Source organism: Bombyx mori, chromosome 12, assembly GCF_030269925.1.
Source record: "Bombyx mori chromosome 12, ASM3026992v2".
Classification (NCBI taxonomy): Eukaryota; Metazoa; Arthropoda; class Insecta; order Lepidoptera; family Bombycidae; genus Bombyx; species Bombyx mori.
The window spans coordinates 2261491-2278956 of NC_085118.1; the positions used below are offsets into that span (position 1 = coordinate 2261491).

General features: G+C 39.9%; 1 protein-coding gene and 1 long non-coding RNA gene across 2 annotated transcripts in view; both read left to right on the forward strand.

Moving 5' to 3' along the window:
* Positions 1-431: 431 nt before the first annotated feature.
* The window catches only part of LOC105842124 (putative fatty acyl-CoA reductase CG5065), a 39938-nt gene continuing 22903 nt past the window's right edge, over positions 432-17466 (forward strand). The window contains exons 1-10 of the mRNA XM_062671601.1: positions 432-553; positions 948-989; positions 4800-4902; positions 10483-10596; positions 12170-12292; positions 12994-13119; positions 13702-13855; positions 15342-15443; positions 16381-16567; positions 16966-17072. Of these exons, the coding sequence (XP_062527585.1) occupies positions 432-553; positions 948-989; positions 4800-4902; positions 10483-10596; positions 12170-12292; positions 12994-13119; positions 13702-13855; positions 15342-15443; positions 16381-16567; positions 16966-17072 (1180 nt within the window). The remainder of the gene's footprint in view (positions 554-947; positions 990-4799; positions 4903-10482; positions 10597-12169; positions 12293-12993; positions 13120-13701; positions 13856-15341; positions 15444-16380; positions 16568-16965; positions 17073-17466) is intronic.
* LOC134199813 (uncharacterized) lies at positions 8663-9699 on the forward strand. The gene is made up of 2 exons (XR_009974450.1): positions 8663-8887; positions 9440-9699. It is a non-coding gene; the product is annotated as an uncharacterized LOC134199813 (long non-coding RNA).

Sequence of the window (17466 nt, forward strand, 5' to 3'; positions counted from 1 at the left end):
GCTTGAAGGGATGTGAAGAGAGTCATAGGCAATTGTTTGATTTGGCTCGATGGATTTCTGGTGTCTTCAAGCGAATGCATAGTAGGAGGCACAAGTCGTGAGCTCTCGACAAAAGAGCGGGCCGTGGGCGCATCGTACACTTAGGGTAAAATTAAATGGATCACTCATGTATTACTTTTTTATAATTAAATTAACTTCGGTTAATTTGGGATTGGAAAATGTATTAGTAATTTTATAATAGTTTATCCCTAGTAAATTATTTCTAAAAAGTTGGTGCCTGGAAGAATTAAATGAAGTTGATAAAAAAATTGTGATTAATAAAATTGCACGAAAGTGTACTTTGCTGCAGTGACGCGCGTGCACAACACAGGGAACCAATCATAGCTGACGGCTTGTGAGGCCACTCGGTAAGATACAATCACGCAATCGATATGGCGGGCGGCACACCCTTCTTGCCTCGTTCCCCCAAACAGTACCCAAAAGTGCAATTCTACGCATTTCAAGGACAGATCAGCTCACGACTCGTACCGAGCACTGTACCGTTCACCATCACGTGAGCTGTATTTTTATTTAGGTTATACATCTATTCTTTTTTATCTTCTAGTGATGCAAGTGATGCACATTATATTTGGAGAAAAGTGAACCCAGAATTTCATGCCAATTCTCCTCAGCTGTGCATTCCGAATGGGTGCTAAAGTTATGACGATTTAAAAATGCCTTTAAGGAGATATTTAAATAAAACATAATAATATTCTGATTAGATGTATTAATGACTCGCTTTGACTGCATTAGTGGTATTAGGTGACTCAGAATTATAATCATATTCTCTTCGATGATAATTATTCTCGATTTGTATAGTGAGAAAAGTCGTCAATAGCTAGACAATGGTGGCTTCTTTTTATTTTTTATAATTGTTCGTTTAATAAAAGTAGTTTTTAGCTAGTTAGTTGTTCGCAGCATTTTGATAATGACGGGTCTAATCACTCATGGTTTGTTCTTAAAAAAAATTTTTTTATTGAATTTCAACAAAAACAATGTTAAATTATTAACGAATAACTTTTCAACAAGTTACATTTGGTAAGTGCCTCTGTAACAGAATAGTAATGCGGTATTTGCTTTTAGAATTGAGCGGGGGTGTTAAAGGTTCTATAATACTTGGAAATGAAGTTGAGGTCTATCTTTTTTTTTTTTTATTGCCGTATAGGCAGACGAGCATACGGCCCACCTGATGGTGATTGGTTACCGTCGCTCATGGACGTCAGCAATGCCAGGGGCAGAGCCAAGCCGCTGCCTACCGCTTAATACTTTCCACAAGCCTCGTTTGAAGAAGGGCATGTCATAGCGCTCGGACCGTGGTGGGGAGCTCATTCCATAGCCGGATGGTACGTGGCAATAAAGATCTCTGGAAACGCACTGTGGATGAACGTAGTGGCTCCAGATAGTATGGATGAACTCTACTCCGGTGGCGGGCGGTGCGATGGTAAAAACGAGATGTCGGTATCATCTCGAACAATTCCTCAGAGCACTCCGAGCATCTCAGAGCATCTGAAGCGTCTTTTATATTCAAAAGACCCAAATATAAAGAGTATATAAACTATATCGAGGTGTATGTAAGAGGCTATTCGGCTTAGGCGTCATTTCGCTTAATACTCGCCAATTAACTTTGTAACGAAAAACTCGTTTCATTTGGTATTAGCAACAATAATTCGTTGTTTTTAATAGAAATTCAAATTATGTTTGCATCATTCAAATAGTTGAAGAAGTTTTTTATTTCTCAAAATTATTTTTCCAAGTTTTAAACTATAATTGGATCTTCTGTAAAATTTCACAAGTGTCGCTTAAACCAAATAACCTTTTACTCCTCCATATAATAATATCTATAAAACTGTTAAGGGGCTTAAGGTAGCAGCTTTTTTTTAAAAGAATATGTCAGGATGATAGCTTGGTATGTTACTAATGAACGAATTCAACGTAACTTGCCATAAGAAAAGTTATACTCGTAGATGAAGTAATCCATAGAACTAAAGATACCGTGACATCATAGAAACTTAGAAAACTTAGAACCATCGAGATGGACTTGTAACTGGAGATTGTGAATGCACCGCCTATAAAAACATTTTTCTCAAAACTAGACTTAAATGTCTAAAGACAGTTTCCTTGCTCGAGCGCGACGGGACGACGACGCGAGACCTTAGAACTCCGCGATTCCGATCCAGTAGTAGATTCATTCACGAAGCAATCGCTCTTGAGTTGTTAGGTCTCCTTCGGAGGCGCTCGGGCAGCTGTTAGCGAATCCCACCCATTCTGGCTGAGCCTTTGCTCGCCCACCTGTCCTGGTGAAACTGGAAAGGCCTTCGGGAAACCAGTAATCTTTCAATCATAAAAAAAACCTTAGAACTTATATTTCAAGGTGGGTGGCGCATTTACGTTGTAGATGTCTATAAGCTCCAGTAACCCAGCTGTGCTGTGAGTTCGTCCATCCATCTAAGCAATAAAAAAAAGAACGTTTTTTACCAGTCTTTCGTTCTGAATAACTTAGTGTAATTATTATTACATAGATTGCAAAAAAAAATGTTTGGGTTATTAAACGGTAATAAGGCTTACCGTGAGCTTGCACAGATAAGCACGACACCCCGATGGAAGTTAAAGACTTGATCAAAGACCTACGTCCTCGCAAGGCTCCCGGTTCCGACGGTATATCCAACCGCGTTATTAAACTTCTACCCGTCCAACTCATCGTGATGTTGGCATCTATTTTCAATGCCGCTATGGCGAACTGTATCTTTCCCGCGGTGTGGAAAGAAGCGGACGTTATCGGCATACATAAACCCGGTAAACCAAAAAATCATCCGACGAGCTACCGCCCGATTAGCCTCCTCATGTCTCTAGGCAAACTGTATGAGCGTCTGCTCTACAAACGCCTCAGAGACTTCGTCTCATCCAAGGGCATTCTCATCGATGAACAATTCGGATTCCGTACAAATCACTCATGCGTTCAACAGGTGCACCGCCTCACGGAGCACATTCTTGTGGGGCTTAATCGACCAAAACCGTTATACACGGGAGCTCTCTTCTTCGACGTCGCAAAAGCGTTCGACAAAGTCTGGCACAACGGTTTGATTTTCAAACTATTCAACATGGGTGTGCCGGATAGTCTCGTGCTCATCATACGGGACTTCTTGTCGAACCGCTCTTTTCGATATCGAGTCGAGGGAACCCGCTCCTCCCCACGACCTCTCACAGCTGGAGTCCCGCAAGGCTCTGTCCTCTCACCCCTCCTATTTAGCTTATTCGTTAACGATATTCCCCGGTCGCCGCCGACCCATTTAGCTTTATTCGCCGACGACACGACTGTTTACTATTCCAATAGAAACAAGTCCCTAATCGCGAAGAAGCTTCAGAGCGCAGCCCTAGCCCTAGGACAGTGGTTCCGAAAATGGCGCATAGACATCAACCCAGCGAAAAGTACTGCGGTGATAATTCAGAGGGGAAGCTCCACACGGATTTCCTCCCGTATTAGGAGGAGGAATCTCACACCCCCGATTACTCTATTTAGTCAATCCATACCCTGGGCCAGGAAGGTCAAGTACCTGGGCGTTACCCTGGATGCATCGATGACATTCCGCCCGCATATAAAATCAGTCCGTGACCGTGCCGCGTTTATTCTCGGTAGACTCTACCCCATGATTTGTAAGCGGAGTAAAATGTCCCTTCGGAACAAGGTGACACTTTACAAAACTTGCATAAGGCCCGTCATGACTTACGCGAGTGTGGTGTTCGCTCACGCGGCCCGCACGCACATATACACCCTTCAATCTCTACAATCCCGCTTTTGCAGGTTAGCCGTCGGAGCTCCGTGGTTCGTGAGGAACGTTGACCTACACGACGACCTGGGCCTCGAATCTATACAGAAATACATGAAGTCAGCGTCGGAACGGTACTTCGATAAGGCTATGCGTCATGATAATCGCCTTATCGTAGCCGCCGCTGACTACTCCCCGAATCCTGATCATGCCGGAGCCAGTCACCGTCGACGCCCTAGACACGTCCTTACGGATCCATCAGATCCAATAACCTTCGCACTAGACGCCTTCAGCTCTAGGAGCAGGCTTAGGGACCTCGGTAACCGTACTCGTCGAACTCGACAAAGAGTTCGCCGTGCAACCTAACCCATGAATCAGCTCGCTGAGTTTCTCGCCGGATCTTCTCAGCGGGTCGCGATTCCGATCCGGTAGTAGATTCATTCGCGAAGCAGCTGCTCTTGAGCTGTTAGGTCTCCTTCGGAGGCGCTCGGGTAGCTGTTAGCAAATCCCACCCCTCCTGGCTGAGCCTTTGCTCGCCCACCTGTCCTGGTGAAACTGGAAAGGCCTCCGGGCCACCAGTAATCCTTCAATCATAAAAAAAAAAAAAGAAAAAAAAAAAAAGATAAGCACGAGTATAATCCCTATTTCTGACGTGAAGCAATCGTGCGTTTTGACTTAAAGAGTGGGAGAGTCATGTAAGCTTATCGCAATCTACGACCGGTAGGTGCAAATTAGTCATTCTTCCGACTTCTAAAGTAATGTATAAAAATGGAATGATACTAGTTTAGACCATTTTGTCTTCTTGTTTCTTGGGGCTTCGACCAAATAAACTAATTTTTTTAAATTAACTGTTCAAAGAATTATTGCCCCTTGAAATAGTCTCTAGAAAAGATGAAAATGTAAACTTCGATTCCAATGTAGAATCGAGACATCGTGATTAACATTTGACAGTCTGGATATAGAAATGTGTGATTAATTATTTTTGTTTTGTTCAAGTGCCAACATCGATCGTCATGATAATGCACCTAAGAAATCGATAAGTGAATTTTATAGTGGAAAATCAGTATTAGTTACTGGAGGAACGGGCTTTCTAGGAAAGGTAAGTACAAGGTGTCTCAAAAGGAATGTCATATTTAAAACAATAATTTAAAAAAAAAGTAAGGAGGTTATTGAAAAAATGTTTATTACATATTAAAATACAATGTTTGGGAATTTATTTTTAAAAAATTATATCGTTCAAATTTTTTTTCCTTTTTTTTTCTTTTTTTTTTTTTAATGCTTATATGGGTGGACGAGCTCACAGCCCACCTGGTGTCAAGTGGTTACTGGATCCCACAGACATTTACGACGTAAATACGTCACCCACCTTGAGATATAAGTTCGATATAAGAATATAGTGTAGAGATATATAAGATTTGATGTAATAATATAGAGATATAAGTGTAAGCCGTTGCGTTCACAGCATTCTTTTAATCGAGCACTAAAATTGCCTATGACGGCTCGGCAGGCGTTCTCCGTGATGGCTGTGATTTCGTGTCGGATATTTTCTTTTAATTGTACCAGGGAAGTCCGTTTGTTGGCGTCAAACTTTGGATTTGACATGACCCCACAGGCAAAAGTCCATAGGTGTCGAATCGGTACCGCGTGGAGGCCAACTTATGTCACCCCTGGAGGACCTATGGAGATTAATTTGCCAGGAAAAATTTGACCTCTGACCAGTATAATGATTTAATTCTTGCACCAACTGAATTTGGTAGGGGTGCAGTATTAAATCTTAATGGGAAATGCGACATAACGACGATCTGTGCACGTTTAAGGCCACAGCACGCTCCCGAATTGAAAGGTTCGGATCGTCCCGAATAGACTGGGCGACACTGTCTACGTTTTCGACCGTTCTCAACGATCTTACTTTATACTGGTGGTAGGACCTATTGTGAGTCCGCCGTGAAGTAAAGTGAAGTGCCGTGAAGCAGTAATGCGTTTCGCTTTGAAGGGTGGGGCACCCGTTGTTACTATACTTGAGACCTTAGAACTTGTATCTCAAGGTGGGTGGCGCATTTACGTTGTGAGTGTCTATGGGCTCCAGTAACCACTTAACACCAGGTGGGCTGTGAGCTCGTCCACTCATCTAAGCTATAAAAAAAAAAACTGAGACGCCCGGATGTTGGTTTTTCCAGTGTTGAACCGGTCTTTTTAAGCTTCTCGACCCATCTAGCAATGAGTCGAGTGGTTGGAGCATCATTCAAGTGACGATTATGTCGAATGCTGCAGAATTTTCTACGCGCTACAGTCGCCGAATTACCGTTTTTGTAAAACTCGCGTACGCACAACGCACGGTCCGCTCCCGAGAAATGCTCCATAGCGACAAAACTCCCAAGAGCCGGGCTACCGATTGACAATCTCCCGCGCCCCTCGGAATAGTTGCGTTGACGCAATAACCAAAACAAATGTGAACTTTCTTTTGGGACACCCTGTATTATTTTGGTTCTCTTAGAGGTGGTGGTTTACTGGTGGTAGGACCTCTTGTGAGTCCGCGCGCGTGGGTACCACCACCTTGCCTATTTCTGCCGTGAAGCAGTAATGCGCTTCAGTTTGAAGGGTGGGGCAGCCGTTGTAACTATACTCGAGACCTTAGAACTTATATCTCAAAGGTTGGTGGCGCATTTACGTTGTGGATGTCTATGGGCTCCAGTAACCACTTAACACCAGGTGGGCTGTGAGCTCGTCCACCCATCTAAGCAATAAAAAAAAAAAGAATAGACTCATAGCCCATCGGCTTATCAGTTCTTAGGATCGGTTCAGTGATGTCTTTTATCATCGCATCACACACTATACGAACGCACCTTCAGCTTGAGTGTTCAATGTGTTTGGCTATTCAAATAGAATAAATCGTAATTAAAAGACAGGCAGTGGCATGGCTCTGTCCATGGCATTGCTGAAGTCCACGACCGACGGTAACCATTTACCGTCAGGTACCATCAGGCCGTATGCTCGTCTGCTTGCATCACTAAAACGTTATTATTAACACAAACTTGTAAGAGTGGGTGATCACAGTATGAAACAAAAAAATTACTAAAAAAAAATGTCTGTAAATCGGTTTACGACCGTGTACGGTTTTTCGTGCATGCGACCGGTGTTCATCGATTTATAAGACGTTATCGTGCCAAAAAAAACCGTAAAAACTTACCAAAATGAAACCACTAAAAGTTAATTTACGCTTTGTAAACTACCTTAATCTAAACGTCATAATGCACCTTCTAAGTTATGTCTACAGCATACGTCACAGAATTTATATACGTACTATTATTTATAGGTATACTTAATATTATAAAGCTGAAGGGTTTGTTTGTTTGGTTGAACGCGCTAATCTTAGGAACTGGTCCGATTTGAAAAATTATTTCAGTGTTAGATAGCCCATTTATTGAAGAAGGCTATAGGCTATATAATATCACGTTAAGACCAACACGAGTGGAGCACTAATGAAGAATAATTCAAAATCGGGTTTTTTTTCCTATTGAGAGCTTCCGCTGTCTGCGCTGCGGAAACGATTAAACTTTCGCTAAAACAATGTATGACAAGATTGTTTATCTTTAAAAGTCCTATAAAAAATCCGTGACAGCATATTATTATGTCTATATTTTAAGGTTTGCTCACTATAACCTTTTTTATGCTAACCAAACTTGTTCCAAATAAATACGGTATTCATTACAAGTATGTACTTAATTTAAAAGAAATTGCCCTTTACGTAATTTTATTTCAATGAGTATCCTAGAAGATATCGCAGTTTCAAAATAACATCGCAGCAAAATAATGATCAAGTGCATGATGTACAAGGCGCCGGCCGGCCGGTGCGCGGCGGCACAGAATAAGAACAATAACAAGAAACACCCAAATCACTTCAAGATAGGCTTTGAAAATTATAGATTTTTCTTGATTTCTTCAGGATTCCATCATCAGATCCTGATCCTGATAATTACAAGATCATAAGGGAAGTCTATCCTTTCAAACAAAAGAAAAAGTAATTATCAGAATCGCTTCAAGCATTCTCGAGAAATCGGTGAACATATTTAGACAAAAAAATGTTGGTCGAATGCAATCCAACAAATCAAGGTCGAACCTCCTTTTTTGAATTCGGTTAAAAAGCGTGATTTTGATACTTTAAATAGCTCCTTAGCATTCTATTATTCATAAAATATTTTCACCTTCTACGTAAATGAAGACACGGGTTAAATTCAGTGTTATCCCAACGTGACTATTCCACGCGGACGAAGTCGCGGACAAAAGTTATTCATTCAACATATATTATTCTGCCGCCACTCAATGACGTCAATCAATATCACCTTCTATTATACGTTCAGATATATTTGTAGGCGCGCGTCATCAGAAATCGTAAGTTAAACAAAATAAATGTGGGAAAACATCTTGTTTATGTCTTGTTCAACCGGTAAGAAATACATCTGTTTTAACAAAGCAAGAAGTGACCTTGGGTTTCTTTTTTTTTTTTTTATTGCCATATAGGTAGACGAGCATACGGCCCACCTGATGGTGAGTGGTTACCGTCGCTCATGGACGTCAGCAATGCCAGGGGCAGAGCCAAGCCGCTGCCTACCGTTTAATACTCTCCACTAGCCTCGTTTGAAGAAGGACATGTCATAGCGCTCGGGAAACACCGTGGAGGGGAGCTCATTCCATAGCCGGATGGTACGTGGCAAAAAAGATCTCTTTAAACGCACTGTGGATGAACGTAGTGGCTCCAGGTAGTATGGATGAACTCCGGTGGCGGGCGGTGCGATGGTAGAAGCGAGATGCCGGTATCATCTCGAACAATTCCTCAGAGCGCTCCCCATGGAACATACCACGGAATAGATAAATAAGGTTGGAATGGTAATGTAGGCGGGGCAAGCGTGCCACTGTTATGATAGAACAAACATAACTCGACCGATTCTTTCATTCACCGCGTTTAGTGCGCTTCGGACTACTTGGCGAACAGATCTCCGTTTTATAGTGCCGTGTTGTGCAATTATAACTTGTAAAACAAAAAATCAGACCTCAAGTATAGAGCGAGGAGGTATATCTTTCGATCGGTAAGTCGAAATTACCATTTAATTACAATATTATTTGTCTAAAACATAAAAATATACTGAGCATTATGAAATTCCAAACATTAACAATATTATTGCAGCAAGTTATAAATAGCATACATTGCGCGATGTGTACTCGCCCAATGAACGCAATGACCAAGTCAGCTTCCAATGTACTACATGCATTGCGTTCTCTACACTTCAATCTTTGAAATTTCGGCCTTTGCCCTGATTGGCCGTGCAGTTTGTCGATAGTGAGGTGACCATGTGGTAAAATCATCGACAGAATTCTCGACTATATTTACATTTGACATGGATAATTTTTGCATTATTTTATATTTAATTAATGATACCTAGTATATTCTTAGTGAGACGTATTTTGAGTAAAATAAATATGTATTATTATTATTGAATTATTATCATTGAATTAAAGTGAAGGTATAATATAAAGGGACATGTAGACCTCTAATTTACGGATATTTACTATATTGTCTAAGACGTATTAAAATCTAAGTAAAATGCTATTTGACTTATGCAGTAAATTAAAAATTTTAGGTTTCCTAAAGAACCTAACGCCAGGGAACAATGGATTGACGTGACAGGTAGAGGAAACTGGAGACAAAGACGAGTACTATTTGCTCTAAACATTTTACTGAAAATGATTTTATCATAAAAAAAATCAGAATACACTTAGTTTTGAAAAATTCATTCGCAATTAATAGCAAGCGCCAACTGCTTAACAAATACGTTTTATTCCAGCGACAGTGACTATTTGTAATTAATAAAAGTAAAATAGTTTTTTTTTTCAATATTTATTTCATGTTTCATTTTCTCCATTCATTCATCAGATAATTTATCGATAAAGAATATCGATTTTATCAAGCACTAGCGTGTATGAACATTTTTATTGCCTTTTTGCGTGTGTGAGTGTGTATGCCTACGGGTGTTTTGTGCTAGTTTGCGAACGAATATCTGTCCTGAGATTTATGTGTGGGTGTTTTTGTTGTGTGCGAAATACTTGTAATCACAGTGTGTGTATGTGTAGAATTTAAAATAGTGGGGATGAAGCGGCGACACTGGTTCTAATACAAAATTAGAGCAAAGGCCTTTCCAACCTTATTTATCTATTCCGTGGAACATACGATACAGAATACAGAGGGAACCGAAGTCCCTCCGCAGACCCAGAGGTTCCAAACGATCCGTAAGAATGGTATTATCGACAGTCCGAACGGCTCTTTTCTGTATGGAGTCAAATGGAAGTAGCTGGTATTTGGGAGCCCCAGCCTAGAGGTGGGAGCAGTACTCCACGCGAGGCCGGATCTGTGCTTTGTAAAGCAAAAGTCTTTGTCCAAGCATGAAGTACCGCTTCGCTCTATTGAGGACTCCCAGCATTTTTGACGCCAACTTGGCTTTGCCCTCCATATGACTCCGAAATTGGCCATCGCTCGAAATGTCGACCCCAAGTATCCCAATACTCTTGGAAGTTTGTATGGGGAATTGCGGCGGCATGACAAAGGGGTCTTTTTTTGCAGTGAACGTTTTAAAATGAAAAATACAATTATTATTGATTAAAATTTGAAATGTTAAACATAATTCAGGTGCTGGTTGAGAAGTTATTATACGATACTGACGTGGAAAAATTATATTTGATGATTCGAGAAAAAGATGGCGAAACTATCGATCGAAGAATGGCTGCTCTGCTGAACAATTCTGTAAGATATTGTATCCTACCTATTCACTAGTAGCCTAAGGGGATATTCCAGTTACGTGCGGACGGGTTATTGGATTTTTTATTTTTTTATTTTTTTTATTGCCTAAACGGGTGGAACAGCACACAGGCCACCTGTTATTAAGTGGTTCTGGAGCCTATAGACATCGACAACGTAAATATGCGCCATCCACTTTGAGATATAAGTTCTAAGGTCTCAGTATAGTTACAATGGCTGCCCCACCCTTCAAACCGAAACGCATTACTGCTTCACGGCAGAAATAGGCAGGGTGGTGGTACCTACCCGTGCGGACTCACAAGAGGTCCTGCCACCAGTAATTACGCAAATTATAATTTTGCGGGTTTGATTTTTATTACACGATGTTATTCCTTCATCGTGGAAGTCAATCGTGAACATTTTTTGAGTACGTAATAGGTTGGGGGAAAAGTTTCTTCGCATTTTTTAAGAAAATTCACAACATATTTATATATAATCTGAATCTAGGAAATTTTCATAAAATTTAGTATACAGGGGATTTCAGGCGCGATAAATCGATCTAGCTACGATTTATTTTCAGAAAATGTTGTTTTTTTTCGTGTTTTTAATAATCAATTTTATCGATAATCAACTTTATGACTCTTCCCGACATCTATTGGCGAATAATAATACTATTTTTCTTAATTGAGAGCAACTAAACTGCTTTAAAGACACAACAAGATGGCGTTATAAAAAAAAAAAAAACGAGTAAAGCTCGGTCATCATCTAGTATACATTTAACTAAAGTATGTAGGTACCATTTTCGATAACTGTTGTTCGATAACTTTTTGCCATCTTGTAGGTAAGGACATGAATCTATTTCTATAGAAATTTTGGGGCTTCTGATCAAAATACCGCGACAATTGATTTTGGCAGTCCTCTCGTGATGTTAACTTGACACTGCCCAAAGAATTCTGAAGAGACCAAAACCAGCCAGATACACATAGTATAGCCAAAGAGATTTTATTACAAGTTCAAACATACTATAATGCGAAAAGACTTTTCCCCAAACTATTCTTTCATTAGAAAGATTGGTACCTGCCTGAGATTCGAACACCGGTGCATCGCTCAACACGAATGCACCGGAGGTCTATTCTTTTAGACCACGACGACTTCTAAAATTTTGGAATAAAATATTATAATTTAATTCTAATTAATTATTCTAATTGCATTAATTCTAATTAATCCTAATTAATTATTCTAATAAATTAATTATCCTAAAATTTTTTTTGGATTATAATGATTTTACTCGGTAGCACCATAAAATTGTTGAATTTCTTCTCTGTTTGTTCGTGATGCTTTTTGTTTTAAGGGTTCGGTGCACTATAATAAGAATTACCGTAATATATAATATATTTTTCGTATACAAGTAAATATAAAAAAAAGTAAAATCAAAAAATCAAAATCAAAAAATTTTTATTCAACATAAATGAAAGTACATACTTGTTGAACGTCAAAAGAACTACAAACACATGCACGCATCTGTCTGCATATAAATAAAATTCAGCCGCATTGATATTTTTGAAATTTGCCCTTTCAGATTTTTGAAAGGTTAAAAGTCTTGAAGCCGTCCGCAGTAAACAAAATAGTGCCTATATACGGCGACGTCACACAAACCGACTTGGCCATGAAAACACAAGACATTAAAACGTTAACCTCAGAGGTAGGTACTTATTATTATTTATACTATATTAACTTAAAATCTTATTAATATTAAATTTATATGCATGAGCTAAGAAAAGAGCGTACATTTACATTGTTATTATTATTCTTCTTCTTTTTTTCCCCACCTTATCCCACTAGGCGGGGTCGGCACAGCTAATTTTTCTCTTTCATTCTCTTCTATCAGCCGTCATCTCAACACTCACTCCTCTCTCTCTCATATCGTCATTCACACACTCCATGTCTTCCTCGGTCGGCCTCTTCCCCTTCTACCTTGCACTACTATTTCCATACATCTCCTAGTCACATGCATCTTCTCTCTATGCGTCGCATGTCCACACCACGCTAACCGCTCTTAAATTTTTTGACTACCGGGACTACTTTCACACTTATTCCTCTGTTGTTGCTATTAATATTATTATTACTTATTCTCGACAAATATCGCCTTGTTTTGTTTATCAGCTGGGATAATCTTGTTATTATTTTTATTTTATTGTACAGATCTCTACGCTCTATTCTGTAATATTGTGTTCCTGGAAATGTGTAGAGTCGTCAATGTGGCCAAAATTACGTTTTATTTACTTATAAGGTCATTGATATCGCCAAGTAGGCAGTAGAGTTTGTCCTATTTCCCTTTTTTTAAATCCTCATATGCCAATGCACGGGCCTTTCGCTTCGGCGTCTGATCGTGTAATATTTCAGGTTTCGGTGGTACTTCACGTGGCCGCCAGTGTAATGTTCAAAGAACCTATGTCTGTTACCTTGAATTACAACTATGAGGGGACGAAGAGGGTACTTAAGTTATTACGGCAAATGCAAAAGATTGAAGTGAGTATTTTTCTGTTAATAAATATAGGTATGCTATTTATTTAGGTGTTTCGCTCCGAAATCGCCTTTTATTATACAGAAAGTTAAGTGAGGACGATGTTTGAGGGTGCGTCTTGTCTGATACTTAAAGTTTTAAAGTTTTTAATCCTTTTAATAATTATACATTTTTTCATTTTAATTCCATGCCAATATTCAAATTAAAACAATTAATTTGAAAGCCCTCTGAAACAGTTGTCAATTGAGACAATAATTGTACATTTTTCGAAGCTCCTGAATGATTTTTGTAGGCAAGCTTTTGAGAATGTTATAATATTTTTCGAAATTTGAGCCTAAAATACTCAAATGTACAATAATGTGATCGGACTAGTTAGGGTAAAGGGAAACAAAACTGCAAAAATATCAACTTCAGAATTGAGACCCAATTTTTTTTTAACCATGGATTTACTTTATGCTATCTCACGCCATATCGTTCATGAACCATCGAACTCTGCAGATTATTTTTATTCGGGCAAAATCGAATGCAATATAATAGTCTTCAACATTTGATTTTGTTTTGGACAAGTTTGAAATTATTTTTTTTAGTCCTTCGTACATGTTTCCTCTGTATATGCACAAGCGCTTGATGGAGGGAAGATAGTTAAGGAGACCTTGTACCCGCCGCCGGCTAATCACAAAGAACTAGAGACCTTCATATCGAAGTACGACAACGACAAAGAGGAAACAAAGAAATTTTTTCGTGAGTCTGTCTTGGATATTTATTTCTGTAGGAACTAATAATAGGTGTACAGTCTGCTTATTAAATTATTGCATCGTAATCATCAGCCCACAGTCGTCTACTGCTGGACATAGGCCTCTCTCAATCTACACCACTGAGCCCGGTCTTTGGCCCTCCTCAGCTACTGCATATACAATATTTTTTTTAGCATTTAGATTATTTTTATTGAAATAAAAGACGTCGCACCATGTCTTCTTCAGTCACGTAGACACTTGTCGTTGGCAGCCTATACGAGTGAGAGTGGAGATCTGCGTTACGACCATGAGCAGAGACAGACGGAATTTATACTTATTCAGCTCCTTATTGCTGCCGTCCTCCTTGCGTCGATAATCCTCAATGCTGAGTCGTGGCCTCATGAGGCTTTCTTGGTAAAATACAATATGGTGGGATCCTGCGTCCCCCCACGGCAGTGCTTTTGGAAGACATTTAGTTCTTCGAGGCCGCTGAAGTTTTATTTGAGTTTGGCTAATAGACTAATTAATTAACCCGCCACTAGACATTCGGCGTTAACTTTTTTACGGTTGAAAGGTCGAACTCCAACTTGCTTTAAACATAAAGAATGTATCCATTGCTAGTTCGCCTGTCGTGATTTATACTGTTTTGAGTGATATGTGTGGTGACGAGACCTTAATAAGACGTTGTTGTTTACATTTTGATACCTCATAATTAATACCACTCTTTTTTTTTTCGGCGGGAAATCCTCATGGACTACCTCCGCCTGGGGAAAGGCGGAGGGGCGTGCCGGACTCCTACCGGCGAAAACCATCCCTGTGTCTCCCCACACGTGCGTGCAGGGCCGCGGGAATCGAAATTCTTCCGCAGCCTCACACCAGTGCTGGCCCGGTCTGTCCAGGCCTCGTCTCCTGCACGGGGTAGTGAGGCGTTCAGCTACCCCATGCATCGCCCCAGAGGCACGCGCCTCCGCCTCGGATCCATCGAATAGGCTTAGCACTCCTCATCCAACTGCTAAGCTTTCCGTGAACCTCGGACGGTCCGTGACTTGAGCAGCTATTGCAGACATAAACGGACTATACTTACCATTTGCAATAATAATAACAAATAGCTGGGAACAAATAATGCATGTTTCATCCGACCCCAAATTAGAATTCACTGTGTTATGGGTACCAGAGACTTGTCAGTCCGTCTGTCAGTATGTACTGACATATTATTATATACTTTTACGAATGTTTGCCCGATGTGGATATTGAAGCCACGAGTCTCTGCGCAAACGTCAGAGGCGCTAACTATTGCACCACCGAGTCAGTCATATGTATAGACTCCATCAGTCTCATAAGGCTAGAGAAGAAATTAGCTCATTCGCCCGATTACGAAAAGAACAACAGTAGCAGTAACTCAATGACCTGAGCCGATCTTTAATCGTAATAAAACACAAACTGCACAAAAAAATGCTTGTTCATATCAATAAACAATATTACTTTACTTGCAGAGCAACGTTGTAATACATACGCTTATGGTAAAGCGTTGACGGAGAACTTTGTGGCTGAAAACCATGGCACAATACCGACATGCATAGTTAGACCATCTATGAGTAAGTTTTAAATAGATATTTCAATATTTATAATTCTATCTGAAGTCGAATTAATTGAAAGTCGTCGTGGCCTAAAGGATAAAACGTTCGGTGCTCAAATTCCGCATACAGGTAAATCCTTTTTTTCCAATGATATACGTAGTGTCAAGCCGGTAAGAGTAATGCTATCTGTCATCAAATAGCAGAAAAGAAAATCAAAAGAACTAGTAATATCTAGTAAAGAACTAGTATCGAGAGGGCTCGAGTAGTATAACGCCATCTATTATCAAATAGTGGAAAGATATATCGAAATGACAATACTACCGGGAATGCTCTTGATAATTGTAGACTTGTCATGTCAAAGCGTTGCAGAGATGACACGAAGGCAGCTAGTAATCTGTTGTCCTCAAAACGAAGCAGCGAACGGATTATATGAAGCGAAGTGGAAAAGTGAATTGCAAATTGTGAAGTGTCCCTTAAGTGTTTTAAGAGTTAAATAGAGTTTTAATTTGTAATTTGTGAAAGCTTTATTTATCTCGAACCCCAGCGCTTAACAGTAATTTAATAGATATTCACGAAGGACTTTCACGAAGGAAGCATAGCATCGTTTAATAATATCCATCATAAAACAATTATAAGATACATAATAAATCGTGGAAAGGCGCCTTGTGAGACCGCGCGGCGAGGCACCATTTTTACTGGTGGTAGAGCTTCTTGTGAGTCCGCAGGGGTAGGTAACGCCACCCTGCCTATTTCTGCCATAAAGCAGTAATGCCGTTCCCGTTCGAAGGGTTCGGTCAGCCGTTATACCCAATTGCGACTTAAGCCTCATGCTTCAAGATAAGTGATGGCATTCACGTTGTGATATCTATGGACTACGGTAACTACTGCACTGCCGGGCATTGAAGTAGTCTCAAGAATCAAGTTCAATTATCAATCAATAGATTCTCTTGTCTAGTTACTTCGAAAGCCGACGAGCCTTTACCTGGGTGGTTAGACAACTGGTACGGACCGGCGCGTCTCTTATACAACGTATCTCGTGGATGGGATCGTTCGTGCTTCATTCGAAGAGAATTCTTAGTTGACATGATACCAGTGGACTATGTCGCGAACCTCTGTATCGTTGCGGGAGCGAGAAACGACAGGTAATCCGGTTTTTGCTGTTACCAGAGTTGGAATCGCCATACAATTATAAGACTTCACAGTTGTGGTGACTCCATTAAATACCATATGACAGGGAAGAATCTTTATTGCATGTAACGCGTAACGGGTAAAATATGTAATAATAGTTATTTGATACAAATATAAATAACGATATGGCGTAATATAGTGCACTAGAGTATACTCCGCTGTTCTTAGTACCCTAAGCATCTAGGGTATCGGGAAATATAGTGTTTGATAGGCTACTACACTAGTTGCGACATTTGATCACTCGCACACCGCATGTCTCTTGGTTCGAGGCATTTAACAGCAGTTAATTATTATCAATCTAATTCTTTATTAGTTATTATTTTCTATTTCTATCGGTCCATTTGATTTTCAGTTGTGTCGATGTCGCGGTATTCAACAGTTGTACCACAGGAGCGAATCCAATAACCTGGGAAGATGCACATAAGCGCATGATAGAAGTTACAGTTAAGAATAAATTGAGTAAGTTTCTGATACTTAGGTCTAGATATAAAACATTCAATCTTGGACTATAAATTAATTCAATCTTGGACCAAATCATTCTGTTTACCAAATATAGAAATCGCAACTTGTTTGCCGCCATCTTGATAAAATCTAGGAGTTCACGTCGTAGAATCAATTTGATTCAAAGCCCCTGGTACGGCAGTATCACGAGCAGTAAAATTAACCGTTAATAAAGAAAGATTATGTTTTTACATTTAAATAGAATATTACACGTATTAGCATGTGGATCGTATGCTGAATCCCAAATTAGGTGCTAAGAATAAATTGACTCTTTAATAATATCTACCTTGACGAATTCCCAGTGAGAGTTCAGATTAGGCTGGACCTGCTGCTTATATAGCATCTTCTCCAT